Source organism: Haplochromis burtoni, unplaced genomic scaffold (assembly GCF_018398535.1).
Source record: "Haplochromis burtoni strain Fernald_Lab_line unplaced genomic scaffold, NCSU_Asbu1 Contig_732, whole genome shotgun sequence".
In the NCBI taxonomy this organism is placed as follows: Eukaryota; Metazoa; Chordata; class Actinopteri; order Cichliformes; family Cichlidae; genus Haplochromis; species Haplochromis burtoni.
The window spans coordinates 34,819-51,179 of NW_024583093.1; the positions used below are offsets into that span (position 1 = coordinate 34,819).

Below are 16,361 nucleotides of genomic sequence, written 5' to 3' on the forward strand. Positions count from 1 at the left end.
GCAGAGAAAGTGACTAACTCGGTCTTCCTTTTTTTAATCCATAGATTAAATCAGCACTGGTGAAAAATGGACTCCCACAGGACGTCATTCTACAGCTGAGAAGCAGTGACCCGCAGATTGGTGCAGCTGCAGCGCCCTCTAGTGGTGCAGCATAAACAGTGACTAGTGTGTGATGTCTGCTGAGGCTTAATAATATACTTCTGATATGATTTCTCAGTATTAGCAAGTTTTGAAAAAAATCATTGATGATGCCAGATGTTGGTTGTTGTACTGACAGAGGTGTTTCGTTTAGAGTTAGCATTATTGTATTAGCTAATGTAAATATTGTCCATGAATGTAATTTACTATGATGTGGCTACAAAAAGTGTAAATAATATATTTGTGGAGTAGCAGTCACTGTCCTTTATCTCTCCGGGGTATTCATGTGTATCTAGGAACTTTAATGCTTCTTAAACGTTCTGGGAGGGACCAAGGAGAAAGTTTGGTGCTTGGATATTTTTTTTTAGCTGTTATTGGGGATTTTTAACATTAAATGGTTTTAATTCAAATATAGGGTTCGTGTATACCTTGGCTGATTGTTTTAATCATGAAATATGATATAAAATGGTTTCATGGCTTAATTGCTGCTTCAGAAAGTGTGAAAACACCCCTGGTAGGTTATGAGCAAAGTGTGGCTCATAAGTTGAAAGTTATCACACACAAATGGAGACCATGTGCAAAAGCGGTGAACCTACTCAGGAGTGACTGAGTAGGTTCAGTTATGGATGAAATATTCATGTTTCAAAGCTTAGCGTCAGACTTGTTTTCTGTGATCACAGCTCCGAAAAAAAAATGCCAATTGCCAAAACAATGTGCTGCCACAAGATGTCACTACTGAGAGGCAGCATGTCTCACACCGGTGCACCTGCAGCGCCCACTTGTGAGACAGCAAAAGCAAAAACTTAAAAAGACTCATGTTTCATGTCTGATAATGTTCAGAATATTTAGAAATTCCTGCCTTTGTTGTTGTTACCGCTGTTGGATGTACATGTAATGCTAAAATAAAGTAAAACCACACAAACCACCGTGAAAAACCAAAAGGAGCCAAAGTAGTTTAAAAGACATCAGTTTAATTCCAGGTGAACGATCCAGAGCAGCATATCAAAAGAAATGATACACAGGTCACGGTTTCAAGGTTGTAACATGACATAAATAAAACATCAGTGAGCTGTAAACTTGTTCATCATGAAGCCGCATGATATTAAACTCTGTTTTTTGGGCTCTGAAACTTTTTTTTTTTTTTTAAGCCAACCAACAACCCAATCTGAAAACACATCTTCCCAGATCTCAAAATACTGTTTTTCAAAGTTTTTTGGATTTGGTTCAAATAAACAAAAAATTACAAAAAAATATCTTCTGATTTAGCGCTTGTGTTTGACTTGCGGCCAGCTATTAATTTCAGGCCCTCTTTGTGTGTGCGCACATTCCTTCTCGCTGTCTAGTAAACCAGCACCGAGATGCGCCTGTTTTGTTTTAGCTAGCAACATCTATGCTGGATTTTAACAGAATCAGTTATGAGGAGGCGACTGCCCCCGACATGGATCAACAAAAACAAGCGCTGATGATACAAACACACACCTGGACAAAAACATTTACAGTTTAAAATGTTTTTTTGTGGGGGGGGTTTTAGGTGTTGGACAAATTTGAGGTACAGCTGGTTTCGTTTGTGAGTGATTATATTAGACTCTTTGTTCAGCCCTGAATAAACCCTCAATTAGACCAAAAATAATTTTAAGGAGAGAATAATTAAAACATCAAACCTTGTGTACCTCTGGACTTCTCTGACGTTCACAAGATCAAAAACATTTCAAACCTCGTTTTGCTTCAAACTGATCAAAAACAAAAAAAGACTGCAGGAACTGTCCCTTCATGAGAATTGCACATCATTGATAGAAAATATGAACTTTCCTATTTACAGCTAGCAGAGACCCGACCTGGGCGGACTGAGTGTTTCTGTCTGTCATGAGAGAAGTTACGAGAAACTTTCAGGAAACCTTTCCAACATCCTCTGCAGTCACTATAAAAGTTCAAAATCCCACAGAAATAAGGCAGCGTACAGCTCGAAGAACGTGCTTTCACACTGTGAACAACATGCAGCTAAACTGAAGATCCAATGTGCAACATAATTCTAAATAAATTAGAATGAGACGAACAGTAAAAGCCTCATTTACACCTATGATTTTTCTCTTTAAAAGGTCCAAAAGCCTTGGAGAACTGTCCCAAGCATTTGTAGCCTTTACATGGTCCACATGTTGCATTTACCTGGCAGTAAGGCCCGCCTCACAGCTGAGCAACACGAGATTCTACTTTCTTTGACAGTTTGGAGGAAAATGATGAACTTAAAGGCAAAATTTAAACTAACATCTGAAAGTTAGAAAATACTGAATCTTTAATAGTATCAATGTTCCAGAAGCCTTGTATTTTTCCTCGTGTGGGGGGATCTTTGTGAGAATCACCCAACTGTGCAAGTGTTTAAGAATAATTTCCTGGTGTGCACTTAAGCTAGCAGTTTATTAGCTTATCTTTCCGTAAAGCTTTGAAACACCTGACCCCATAAGTCTACGGAGTTCTTAATAAAGCCTATGCTGGTTGTTAAGCCTTAATTATACTTTCTGCAGCCAGTCCGCTGGTATTTAAGTGACATAAATTTTCTTCGTCAGACAGTGAGTGCCAGGGTCTATCCAGACATCTGCCGACCTGCATGTTTCTTCTGACTTAACGGACTCATCTGCTGAGACATTACATTAAAATATAGCAACTCTGCCATCATGTCTCCATCTGTCCATGTCCGAGTATAATCAGGACTTAAACCAGCTAGCCACCCAGTTACACTGAAAGTGGCCAGAGACTGGTTCAGACTGAGCCAGTGCAATGCCACAGTGGCCTCCAGTCTACCTCAAATCAATTCCCATTTAAAGATGAGCTTCTCTCTGGAAATATTGTCATAGCAGACTTAACTTGTAACAAAAATGCTGGTGTTTCTTTTGGAAAATCTTACTATGTTAGTTAGCCCTGACCCTGAAAGGATGCTTGAATTCAACATTCTGACAAGTTTATTGCAATCAATTTCTGTCATGTTGTTGCAGTGTAGGTACATTTAGCCTAATTTCTCAACTTGCACAGTCAAACGATCTTTTCTTTAGCATAGCCAAGTAATTTTTCTAGCTAAGTCTAAAAAAAAAAAGAAAAAGAAAAAAACCCCTTGTGATCGTCCAATATTGTGTGACTCCAAAGAAGATACCTGCAGGCTAGACAAAAGTGGCAGTAGTAGCACTTGACGTAGAGCTCCACCTTTGGCCTTCAAGCAACTTTCATTGGTTGACACCACACATCACTATGCTGATTTTGGATAAGCTAATTTCTAGGTCCAATGCTAAGCTAAGCTAAGCTAAGCAGCCACTAGTCCCAGATCTACATATTTTTTCAGATATGTGGGATGTCCACATTAACAACAACAACAACAAAAAAACAAAAAAAAGTAGCAGTACATGTGTGCTTCAACATTTTTTTGACTCATTCTTACTGTAAAAATATTTAGTATAATTTCAAGTGTAACGTTTAAAGGTCAAAATAAACTATGCATTTCTGCACCAGCAGCCCCACGTTGTTCACAATGTGAATGCAGAACTAGAAGTCTTTCTACAGCTGTTTCATAACATCTCTCTAATCTTTAATATTTTGCCTTTAAATTGTTAATAAATATCCAAAAACATGTTAAAATATAAAAAAGGCAGATTAAGTCATGTAACTTCATCTCTCAGCTGGAAAGTTTTGATCGAAACCTCTGAGGGCTGCAGCGAGTACTCTGAGAAAATGGACAATTCGCAGAAAATTGTTCAGCCCAGGTTGGACAAGGAAATGAAAAAATATATACAAACATACATAAAACACACAGAGGGTGGAGCTGCCTTCATGTCTGACCTCTGACTCTTTTCCAATACAAAGCCACCAGTTTACTTTATAAAATGTATCACATGATCACCATCATCCATTTGAGACTGTTTCCTGTGTTAAAAATACAATGTGCTGATAAATCGCCCGACTCTGGTCATATATACTTTCAAATATATCCAAGTAACAGGTCAGCAGTGAAAGGCAGCCCCACCCCTCACATAAAAACACACACTTGTTAGAGTTAATTCCACAGAATAGTTAGAAACCATAACTAAGTTAAGAGTCGTCCCTTCACTGAGATAACGCAGAATACTCACTGGTGAACTCTGAGTTTGTGTTTCACTGTCAAACAGATTTCAGTGTAGTAAATCCTTTCCCCCCCAAAAGCAGCCTCTTTTTTATACCTTCAATTGCACCAAACTATATGTGTGTGTGCATGTGTGCGTAATAATAGTGTAAGAAATCTGCAAACGTAACAAAGTTTAGTAGCACGTCAAACAGAAGAATGAGTAAAAAAACAAAAACCCTAAAACAAAAATTCAACATTCCCACACACGCTTGTCATCCTGGACATGACTGCACAGGAAGCTAATGCATTTATGTTTCAGAATAAAACAAATGAATGTTATAAATATAGAAACCATTTAAGATTGGTTGAGCACGAGAATAAAAATAGATAATTAACTGCCCTCCACGTAAACACGTTAATAAACTATGTGACTAAAAGTATTTGGATGCTTCAGTTAGAGGGCTTATTCATTCCCAATAGAGCCCCACCATCAAAACGTACAAATATCCCTGTGGATAAACTTTCTGGTTGAACACCAGCGTAGATTGAAGAAGCCTAAGTACTTATGGCCACAAAGCATACCATGGTAAACAGTAGTTGCATAAACAAAATTTAAAGCTTGACATGTTTTGCACCACAAGGCTTCACCAGTGTGGACGGAAAACAAACAGAGAAAACACACAAAACACACAGAACCTAACGAATTCAGTATCAGTGCATCCCGAATAATTAAAGCTCGACTGTACATAAAAACTCAAATAGTCTCTCTATCGTGCTGCAGTGTATGATTAAGAAACACTGAGATGAACCAGGAAGCTGAACTGACCTATTTTAGAAACTTCCTGTGGAGGCTGATGAAAGCTTGAGTGGTAAAACAATCACCAGCATAAATACTGGTTGAATAAAGCAGTAAAGCACTGGGATTTGACTGATATCTGACTGTTAGTGGACATCAGCTGGTCACCGTGGCTGAAACGTCACAGGCATTTTAATTAAAGAGTAACTCAAAGGACGGTTTTCCTCTTCTTACACTCACGGGATTAAAGAACGGCTCCATACCCATATTTGGAGGAAGTTTCGGACAGGTGAGGTTACACGCTCTCTGTACAAATGATACGTTTCGCACATACACAAATGCACAGAGTGACCAGGGGCAGCCAATGAGAAGAAAGCTGTCTTAAAGTGGGAGGAGCTTTATTTAATATAAATAAGGCTTATTTTTAATTTTAAATCATGCAAAGCTGGTCGTGTAGTTTCACCTGCTCACTGGGGTCATGTGATTGTTGGGATTTTGTCTGTATTACTGGAGGGTCTTTACGTTACAAGCCCCTTGACCTGACTGTTGCTGTGATTTGGCGCTACACAAATAAAACTGAATTGAACCGAATAGAAAAGTAATTTCCATGAATAAAAATCTGGAGGTTTAACTAAATTTTAAGCATCGTGCCATAAAGAGAGATGTCTCACAAGTATGACGCCAAGCTCAGTCTCATAACTCAGCTATATGAAATCTATTGTTAAAGGCAGAGCTGATGGTGATCAGTATTTGAACTGAACATGAAAGACAGGCATCGACTCACCCTCACAACACGAGGAATCACAAGGTCAAGTTCTTCGCCTGTCAGGATTTAAACCCTGGTCAGGTGACTTGTACCCGTTTTTGAGTTACTCTTTAAAGAACATTGAAGCGACTGCGCATCTCGTTTTCCCCCCTCCCACAGCTTTGGACGCACTTGATGTGCATGTTGCATTTACGTCTCTTTAGCAGCGCCTGTCGTTGGGTTTAGTGGACATTATATTTAGACCTTTGTAATTCAGCCTGTTTAGTGTGAAACTGTCTAAAAGCCACACCAGTCAAATCCCAGAGTCCACACAGGAGTAGCTCTTTCCTATAACTGCTGGTAATAAAACTGCACATCAGGACACATCGGGGGGCGGTCAGTGCTCTTTCCTCGTGCCAGGAAAGATGAGAAATAGGTTTTCATGAGCAAAAACATTGTGTTTAGGTCCTGGAGGAGAGTCATACTTGGTGCATTATTCATTCTTCATTCATTCACACCTCGGCCTTCATCCCTTTTACTCTCACCCCCTCAGTTCCAGAGATAAGACATCATAAATATGCAAAAAATTCATTCACGCGCTCACACAAGCACACAAAAACCTCCCTCGCCTTCCCTTTTTCTTCTCTCTCCTCTCCGTCCCCTCTTGTGCCCACGAGTCAGACGTCGTAGTCAGGCAGGGCGGAGTAGGTGATGCCTCCAACTGACGGAGGGCTGGAGTGGAGCGGGAGAAGCCAGCAAAAGACCGACCCTGCAAAGACGGAAAGAGAGATGAAACAGTGCTTTACGTATTTGGAGCGCCGGCGAGACGTAGGTGTCAAAAAACCAGCGCACCTCTCCCAAAGACCTCCCGCAACAGGGCCAGCTTCGGCTTGCGGGTGTGTGAAGGGTGGTGAGGCAGCTGTGAGGAGGGGGTGGAGGATGAAGAGGACGAAGAAGCCCTGTCTTTAATCATCAGCCTGTTTCTCATCTGCTCGATGGGAGTCTCGTCTGTGATTATGGAGACCAGCTGAGAGAAGACAAACCACAAACGAGGGCACGTGATTTTTTTCCTTTTGTTTCTTTAAGGAGCTTCAAGGTTACTGGCAGAAAACAGACAGTCGTCTTCTTAATTTCACATGTTTGACCTGCGCTACCCACCGGTCAAACATGCGATATAGTAACGTTTCTTTAACACCGTTTAGGGTTTTTAAATGACAGCAGTGTTTTACTCTACTAATCCAAAGATCTACATAATAGGAATGCAATCTGTATGTGTAGGGCTTTTATTGTGAAAGACAAAGACAGGAAGAAGCTGTGTACTGCATGAGGGACGACTTAAAACATGCCTGCATCACCTCTGACTGACGACATGTTTTCATTAGACTGATCTCTAATACTTAAAAGTGTGTGTGTGTGTGTGTGTGTGTGTGTGTGTGTGTGTGTGTGTGTGTGTACCTGATCGTAGAAGATGACCATGACAAACACACCAAACAGCACCGACTCCACGAGGAGGATGATGTAATGCGCCCTGAGACAAAGAGAAGGAAACTGTCACAAGCCTGACGCTTCACCCTGAAAACCAGCCGTCACAGGTCGCTCTGTCTCACACTATCAGGTGTTTGCTGGGCGTCTCCTCGCTTTCCTTCTCTGCGTCACCGCCTCGCTCGTTCCTTATTCTCCACACCCACGCCGACACCACCAGCACCATGGAGTACAGGCTGGCCATACCTGCGCACAGACATCACGTCACAAATCACAGCCTGAGAAGCTCTACCTTCACTTTTCAGACTGAGGTGAAAGCAGCAGCAGCAGCTCACCACATTCCCAGAGCGGACCTTTGTCTGTGTTTTTGTGAACACCTCCAGCGTGTGAAAACTTTACACGCTGGAGGTGTTCACAAACTTTACACAAAACTTTTGTGTGTTTTCTAAAAAGTCATCATTTCGACAGGCAGTGTGAATTGTGTGCTCACCAGTGTAGAAGAGAAACTGGATGAAATACTTCTGGTTTAGCTCCCCGACACAATTATTGATCCTAAAAATGACACACGCACATCAGAAAAGATGAGAAGATGCTGGAGGTGTAAAAACAGAGCGTAAAGGTGGGGGGTGGCAGGCCGACGGACAGACGAGGGCGTGTTCTCACCAGGGACAGTGGTGGTCCATGCGGCGTATGCACCTCTGGCAGACGCGGCAGTGATGCGCTCTGGGGGGTCTGTAGGTTTCGCAGCGACTGCACACCGTCCAGCCCTCGCAGCCCTGAACACAGCAGCGCAGCAGTTCATGTGTTAAAACCTCAAACACTCCCAAGTGCAGGCTGAGGGTGAGGAGGAGCAGCTGCACGTGCACCAATCATTTCTGCTTTAAAGTTAAAAAAAATAAAAAAATAAAAATCATACAATATGATCCAAACTTATAGGCACGCATTCAGGGTTTCCTTTTTTGGCAGGAACACACTTTACAGACAGCTGTAAGCTCGTAAGCGCATAATAACACGCTGTGAAGCAGACACGAGTGCAGCTGGGACGTGAATGAAGGCGCGCTGAGATAAACACGGTGCAAACCTGGTAAAATTACAGCTCAGAGTACAGCTGCCATCCACCGACACTCCCTCTCTGTCATTAGCGTTCAGCTTGTTTTTGCTTATTTTCAAGCCACAAACATCACTGCTGAGTTCAGGGTGGGAACAAAAGTAGGAATTTGGAGCTCTTCCAGTGTTTGTTCTTTTAGCGTCAGTGTTGCTCTCATACAAGTTTTTATAATCTGTGGGATTAAAAACAACCGCTATCATTCTGGTTCTGCTCTTAGCTGTAAAGAATACATTTTTAAAGCTGCCCAGTCTTACTTCCCACATATAAAAATCAGCACTTTCCCCCCTCAAACCTGCAGAAATCCATCCACACGTTTCAGTTCTCCCTCCCTCTCTCATCTCCAGGTCATTAAAAATGCAGACGGCGTCACATCACCCCGACTCGAAAGGTTTCACTGATACTGAGAGGTGAACTGCTGTCAGCCTGCAGCAAACTACGCTACAGATTAGTGACGGATCATTTCAGTCAGTTTGGTGTAGGTGAACTCGATGGATGGAAACGCAGTCATTGGTCCAAATAGCCCAGCAGCCGGCCAATTAGGTTACCCAAGACTAGGGCTGTGCGATATGGCCAAAATCTCATATCCTGATATAAGAATTCTATCGTCCTGATAACGATATAAACACAAAAACGTAACATTTTCTATAAATTCTGTGAATCTCGGGCAGCTCGTCTTGCGGGAAGTGTTTCCAGCTGCGCGTCATGTAGCTGGAGTCGAGTGTTTTAACAGATGTATGAAACGATACATTTTTAGTCATAAGTTGTAAAGGCCGCCGTTTTCTTTGTGAGTATTTATTACACGGCGTGCTGCGGGGAAAAGCCTGTTCTAACGTTTGAGTCTAAGGTTTATTTTTAGCACCTGGCGGCTCTTTTTTGCTTCTCATCCGTAAATAATCTGCTCTTTCACGTGATTCAGTTTATTTTGAAAAGTCTCAACAGGATCTTGAGCTTTATTGTGAAAGGTTTATGTGGAAAATAAACAAGCGGACACGCGATGGTGTTACCGTAGTTGTTGCTAAGGACAACGCATAAAAACAGGCACTTGTCCGTTCGTAGTGTGGTTATATTAAATATAAGAGAAAGAGAGAACTTTAGGAAATGAATATAGCCACTACAGTGACCATCAAAACCATGAAACAATATTGTCGTAAACAGTTTATTTTGCAACACCAGGAAACAAACGGTAGCGTTAAATGAAACGATAGACGTTTTTATATCGTCATCCGATATATATCGTTATATCGAACAGCCCTACCCAAGACCCTGCCGTTTTTACCATCATCCTCAGCTGGCATGAACTGACACTCAGCTGTGCCGCATGTGTCTGAATTTTTATTCATCACTATCACATCATCACTACAGCGACACCGGCCACACGTTTATGTTTCGTAGCGTGTGCGACGAGACGAGGCCGAGCACGACCGACAGTGAGAGCGGTGTGGGAGCCAGCGATTTAGATTTAGTACCAAAATAAAAGAGCCGCTTCAACCAAACACAAACTGGTGTGGAAAGAATTTAATAAACACCTGTCGAGTACAACCAGGCTACCAAAGAGGTGATGCTAGCAACTGGAGACGTGTGACCTGAAAGACCTGACCATGTGACCTGGAGCGCTCGTTAGCTGTGCTCCATACAACAGGAAGCTCAAGCTGCTGCTTCTTTTAGGAGTGATCACAATGGATCATCTCCATCTCACTATCACACCAACCCTTACATGTCCTCCTGGCTGGCAGCTCCATCCTCACCATCCTTTGTCTAATATATCCACTCTCCCTCCTCTGCACACGTCCGCACCATCTCAGCTCGACCTGAGCCGTCCCTCTGACGGACTCGTTTCTAATCCTGTCCATTCTGCTCACTCCCACTGAAAATCTCAGAATGACAAGAAGAGCTGACGGTGCTTTGAAATGACGGGTGTAGTTACACAGGGGTAAAGCAGGGCTCTGAGCAGGGCTCTGAGCAGCTGGTTAAGCAAGCCCAAGCCAACAAACTTACCAGGTCGTGCTGTCATCAGTGACAGCAGCTCATCAAAGGAAGGATGAAAATGCCTTTTATTTAACTGCACTTAGAAATACTGTTGTCTAGCAGGCTTCAATAAAACACTGTCCGGTATTTCCTCTACATCGTCAGAAATATCAGATTTCCCCGCTTGCAGTATCGTGATATCATTTTCAGGCTGATCTTGTTTTTCAACCTGCCGGCTCTGTGATCTCAGCCTCCGCTCATGTGAGAATCACATTCTTCTCCCGAGCGAGTGGGCGTCATCTGTGCCGCCTCCTTCCTGCTCTGTCCTGGCGGCTTTCTCCCCTAAACCACACGGAGGATTTTTCCAGCAGTCCGAACGCGTCTGATGCTGTCGTTACGCTCTCAGTGCCACACGTGACCGAGGAAAACTGCGGAAAACGTCCCCAAACCGATTCTCCTGAAACTTAATTTGTGTAAGTGTGCGCGTCTCATCAGGAGGATCACAAAGATTTCTGTGTTCTTGCGACTCACCCGCTCGTTCATCCGAGACGACTGAGAGCGGAGGTCCGAGAAGTCGATGGCCGTGTCAGGAAGAGGCACCATGCCTAAACACACAGACACAAAAGACATTTGTTTGGATGTTTCCACCCAGAACCCACAGCGTGTGCGTTTTCTTTTTCTTTATAAAGATGGACTAGCAGTGAGAAACTCGTGCTACGTGTTTGTGAGCTGAATAGTGAAAGAAATTATGATGAAGAGCTGAAAAACTTTCAGAGAGGAAAGTTAGCGGTTTATAAAAAGATATCTGCCTTACCCTGAAACAAAGGGAGACTGCTACCAGCCCTGAATGAACTATCAGTACGTTAAAAAGCGACACAGTTTCAGTTATTGTGCCAATGTACTACTTATAGGGTTGGGGAACCCTGCAGTGAGATGAGACTGAAGAAGTCATTCGGATGAGTGACCAAATGTTTGTCCCACTGAAAACGCTACGTCCAGATGAACAGAATCAACTTTTGGGGGTATAAAAGACAGACTTTAACTTTATGAGAGATAAATATGACACACAGGGCGTTTGTGTGTGTGTGTGTGTGTGTGTGTGTGTGTGTGTGTGTGTGTGTGTGTGTGTGTGTGTGTGTGTGTGTGTGTGTGTGTGTCTTACTGACCAGGATCTGAGAAAACAGCTTTAGAGTGGCAGGCTAGCAGCAGCAGCAGAATCAGGTTGAACACTGACCCGTGGAGAGTACACCACACACTGTCAGAGACAGAAGAGACATGCGATTATTACACTTCATCATTTAATCTTCTTAATAGAATTCAATTCAATTTTATTTAGATAATGCCAAATACCAACAGCAGTCACCTCTGGGTGCTTATGTTTAAGGTAAAGACCCTACAGCAGTACAATGACAGAAGTAAAGCAAGTTATTAGAGCTTTAAGGAGTCCACGGTACATTTCAATTCAATTCAATAAAACTTTATTGAAACTGAAGGTTGACCCCGAGGGAAATTGGGTAAATATCCTGTAAATGTTCATGATCACAAAAGACAAAGAAAAGCCGATTTATTTATTTATTTTTGCATTAAACTACAACTTAACTGAGCATAAGTTTCTCTGAAGGGGCTGGATGACTGCTCTGTAACTTTGACAACTTTACAATTTTAATAAAATACGTTTTACCGCAGAAATATTAGCCCTCATCAATGTCTCCTTTGCTTTCTAAATAGTCCTGGTTACATCCAATATCATACAAAACTACACAGAATAAGCACAAAGCACTACATTTGACTGAAAATAAGAGTACATACAAACATTTTGTGACGCTAACATTTAAAATATTTGGGTGGAAATTGAGGAAATGCGCGCTTCTCAGCTCAGGAAAGTCTGAATTTGGCATGAAGACTTGGTTAACGCAGTTTTGAATTTAGGACGAATTAAAGAGCAACTCTCGTTGATTTAGATGAAGCTGCGATTCTGGTTTTAAAGAGGATTTTTGTTCTCAGACACGCAGAGCAACTTTAAATCACCCAAAATTTTGAACGACAGCTGGACTCGTCGGCTCCGGAGCAGGCTAATGAAACGCCTCAGCTACGAAAACAAACCGAAAGCCACCTGTGATGGAGCGCGAGCCCGGTTACAAAACCAAAGACGTGAATGGGAACGCGATTAAAGCCACATTACAGTGAGAACAAACGAGATTTGATTTAGTTTCACTGCGCCGAGGGTGAAATCGTGAAGATGCCGTTACTGTTGATCTGTTTGCTGTCAAATGAATGAAGGCACAGCAAAGAGGCGGACGACATATTGAGGGATTTTAAGGGGTTTAAAAAGGCGTGAAAATGCAAAACACCCACCTGTCCGAGTACGCGGGGATGAGCACGTACTGTATGACCACATAGTCCGCATAAAACACGCTGAAATAAGTTAAAATCAGGCAGATAACGCCGCAGGGATCTCGCCTACAGCGAAGAACCGCCATCTTCTCCCGGGCTCCACCCCCCGTCCCCCGCTTCCGGGTGACGTCAGATGGAAACTTGAAGCTGCCTTCCAGGACCGTCGAGAAAAGGAGATTCATGTTTGAAGGGCCAGTTCATCTTTTTTTTTCTTCAAAAGACATTAAAGAATATTTGACTCAACAAATAAATCTTCACCTCTGATCTGCCGTGTTTCTTCTTTATTGATACCCTTAAGCAGATTTGTTTTTCAGATCACAGAGCTGCCAGTCAATCTAGTAGACGGGGAGTAAGCTGTGGTCACCATGGAATGGACATGGTGAACAGTAATACTATGGTAGGCTGTGGTACTCAGCTGGTATAGTGGGGTTCAAAGACTGGATACATGTTTTCATCTTGTTTATGTCAAACTGTGACCATACCATTGGAATGTTTCAGCAGACACTGACATGCAAAAACACCAGACAATATTTGTCCAACCTTCTATGGTCCAGTTTTGATGAGCTCATGTAAATTGTAGCCTCAAGTTCATTTTCTTTGCTGAAAGGAGCAGCATAAAAGACCGGTGAGGTCTTCTGCTGCTGCCAGGTTTGAAGTCAGCCAGAGACGCTCTTCTGATTTGACTTGAACTTCAGTGGGTCGCGTTGAGCACAGTTGCCCAATTCTGTCGGGTTGCTCCCATGTGATTGGCTGAATAGATTTTGTCTTTAGCAATCAGTTACAATCTTAGAAACATTGTCTCTAACTAGACACTCAATCTGGATGGCATTACCTTGGCCTCCAGTAACACAGTAAGGAATTTTTAAGCATGCTAAACCAATATATTTCTTCTATTTCAATATAATGCTTTCTTGCATTTGGACAGTTTCTCTAAAATTAGAAACATCCTGTCTTTAGCCGTGTCCAAGTTCATAGGCTGCATCCTCCTGAGGACCCGGCCTTCACAGTCTATGTGGACCAGGTCCTTCGAAGGCTGGAAGTGAGTGGCTGTGAAATTGGACCGTCTAGTCTTCAGATTTGCATCACCGGCTGTTTCAGTGGAGTTTAATAAACTCAGCCGTCTGCTCCTTGCTATCTAAAATATAACAGGATATTGGTGTAACTTCTCAATCATGTCACACTGCTGTTTAATCAGTTTTCCGTTTGACATTTATTTAGCTATAATCTCAGCCAAACCAATTTACTCACAAACAAATAAAACACTGAAAAAGCCAAACAATAAAATTTTTAGGTTATCTAAGTGAATATATTATATTATATTATATTATGTTTAACCTGAGTAGCGAAAGACCGCGGGGGACTGAAAACAATGTGCCAGGAGTTTGATGTTCTTGCCGGCTCTAGTGAGCCTTGATCCCCCGGCTAGCTATCAAGCTGGTGGGTAACAGACGTCTCCGAAAAAAGTTAGAGCACTTTTTGCAAATATTGATGTCTTAATAAATCGAGCAGATATTTGAAGTTTACACACCTACATTCTCGCCTGAAAATATGTTAAAAGTTTATTTTGTGACCCAGAAAGAGGAATAAGAGTAATATTAAAACTAAGTAGTTTCGGCCATTGTTGGAAAGTGGAATTGGCTGGGCTGCGCTATGAATTCTGGGATATGGTGGGCCATGAAGGATACACCCGACCCATCCTTCAAATCTGGGGAAAAGGAGGATGCGTTTGTCTGCTGCATTTGGAGGAGTCTACGAATTGGGACAGCCGTCGACGCGTGACGTAATCGACCTACAAATGCAGCCTCAGGAGGATGCAGGCTATGAATTTAGACGCCCACTTAGAATGATGCTGAAAATCTAGTTCATGCATTTATCACTTCTAGGCTGTACTACTACAATTCAGTATTATCAGGTTGTCCTAAAAACTAAAATGCTGCAGCAAGAGTACTGACAGGGACTAGAAAAGAGAGAGCATATTTCTCCCATACTGGCTTCCCATTGTTGGCTTCCTGTTAAATCCAGAATTGAATTCAAAATCCTGCTCCTCACATACAAGGTCTGAATAATCAGGCCCCATCTTATCCTAATCCATATCACCCCATTAGAACACTGAACTCTCAGCCTGCAACCTTACTTGTTGTTCCTAGAGTATTTAAAAATAGAATGGGAGGGAGAGCCTTCAGCTTTCAGGCCCCTTTACTGTGGAACCAGCTTCCAGTTTGGATTCAGGAGACAGACACTATCTCTACTTTTAAGATTAGGCTTCAAACTTTCCAAGCCTGGCCAGCTCAGTTGGAAGAGCATGAGCCTCTTAATCTCAGAGTTGTCGATTGGAGCCCCCTGTTGCATATTTGTCCTTAGGGATTATTACATTATTTTAATAAATACTACATAGTTTTATATAGTATAAAAGGATTTTAATAACCCATATAGTTAGGGTTGGATCAGGTGACCCTGAATCCTCCCTTAGTTACTCTGCATTAGATCTAGGTTACTGTGAGATTCCCACGATGCAGTTTCTTCTTCAGTCGCCTTTTTTCACACACTGTATATTTAAATATTAGTTGTTATTAATCTCTGGCTCTCTTCCACACTATGCCTTTGTCCTGTCTTCCTTCCCTTAACCCTTAACCAGCTGTGTCAGATGGCCACCCCTCCCTGAGTCTGGCTCTGGTGGAAGTTTCTTCCTGTTCAAAGTTTTTCATTCCCACTGTTTCCAAGCATCTGCACATAGTGGGTCATCTGATAGTTGGAACTTCTTCTTAAACCCTTCAGTATAAAGCCCTCGAGGTGCCTCCTGTTATAAATTGGTGCTATATAAATAAAATTGAATTGACCTGAACCGATGTATTTAATGAAGTGGCCGGTAAGTGTAGGCAGCTGTTGATTCGAAGCAGTTTTGGACTTGCACCTGAAGGCAGCATGAACCACAGATAGGAACAGTTATGAACAGCAGGTGGCAGTAGAAGTGTGTGCGAAGCTGACATTCACACACCGTCGCTCCTCCCTTGAAGGAGGCAGAAAGCTGCGCGTCATCCTCTCCGTGCACTTCTTCTTCTGTGCTCACTTTGTCACTGTGTGTTTGTAGTTTGTTCACTTCAGCCGCCTGCAAGTTAAACCGCCGTTCCTCTCGGATACAGTTCCTCCACTTCGAAGTCAAACCTCTTTACTTATTTTTCTTTCGAGAAGTTTATTTCCTTGTGAAGAAGCTCGACGAGGATTAAAAAAAATATATATAGTAGAAGGCAGTAGTCAAAGAAGGAGGAGAATAAAAAGTGACAAACCTGGAGGAGGAACAGGGCGTTCATACTTCGAAGTAACCATGGAAGTTCCTGGTATGCAGGTAAGGAGAAAGGTGGACGTGCTGCTGCTGCTCTTCTCTGGGTTTTCAATCGTCCTCATAAGAAAACTGAAGCGGGTCTTTATGAGAAGTGGAGGGGAGATTGTGCAACTGCTGCTGCATGTTTCTTTCCTTTGTAAGAGTGATTACCTGTTGTGTATATGAGCCATAGGAACATACTAACATACAGCGCTGTGTATTCAAATAAACAGACGTAGGTCTCCACATCCAGTTAAAAAAACATCAGGGAAAAGTGACTCGTCAGATCTTCTCTAGCTGTGGAAAATGAGTTTATGGTCAAAATCTCAC

General features: G+C 42.3%; 2 protein-coding genes across 2 annotated transcripts in view; one reads left to right on the forward strand and one right to left on the reverse strand.

Moving 5' to 3' along the window:
• Positions 1–1,089: 1,089 nt before the first annotated feature.
• Positions 1,090–12,914, reverse strand: zgc:77880 (zf-DHHC domain-containing protein). Its single transcript, XM_005950396.3, has 9 exons — positions 12,674–12,914; positions 11,485–11,573; positions 10,850–10,923; positions 7,909–8,021; positions 7,736–7,797; positions 7,371–7,491; positions 7,219–7,291; positions 6,616–6,790; positions 1,090–6,532 (listed from the first exon to the last, which is right to left on the reverse strand). Exons 1-9 carry the CDS (start codon positions 12,892–12,894, stop codon positions 6,441–6,443), a joined length of 1,020 nt encoding a protein of 339 aa, XP_005950458.2. The 5' UTR covers positions 12,895–12,914; the 3' UTR covers positions 1,090–6,440.
• A 2,856-nt stretch (positions 12,915–15,770) lies between these two features.
• The window catches only part of LOC102290592 (serine/threonine-protein kinase 26), a 45,147-nt gene continuing 44,556 nt past the window's right edge, over positions 15,771–16,361 (forward strand). Inside the window, exon 1 of the mRNA XM_005950398.3 lies at positions 15,771–16,055. Coding sequence (XP_005950460.1) covers positions 16,035–16,055 — 21 coding nt within the window. The 5' untranslated portion in view covers positions 15,771–16,034. The remainder of the gene's footprint in view (positions 16,056–16,361) is intronic.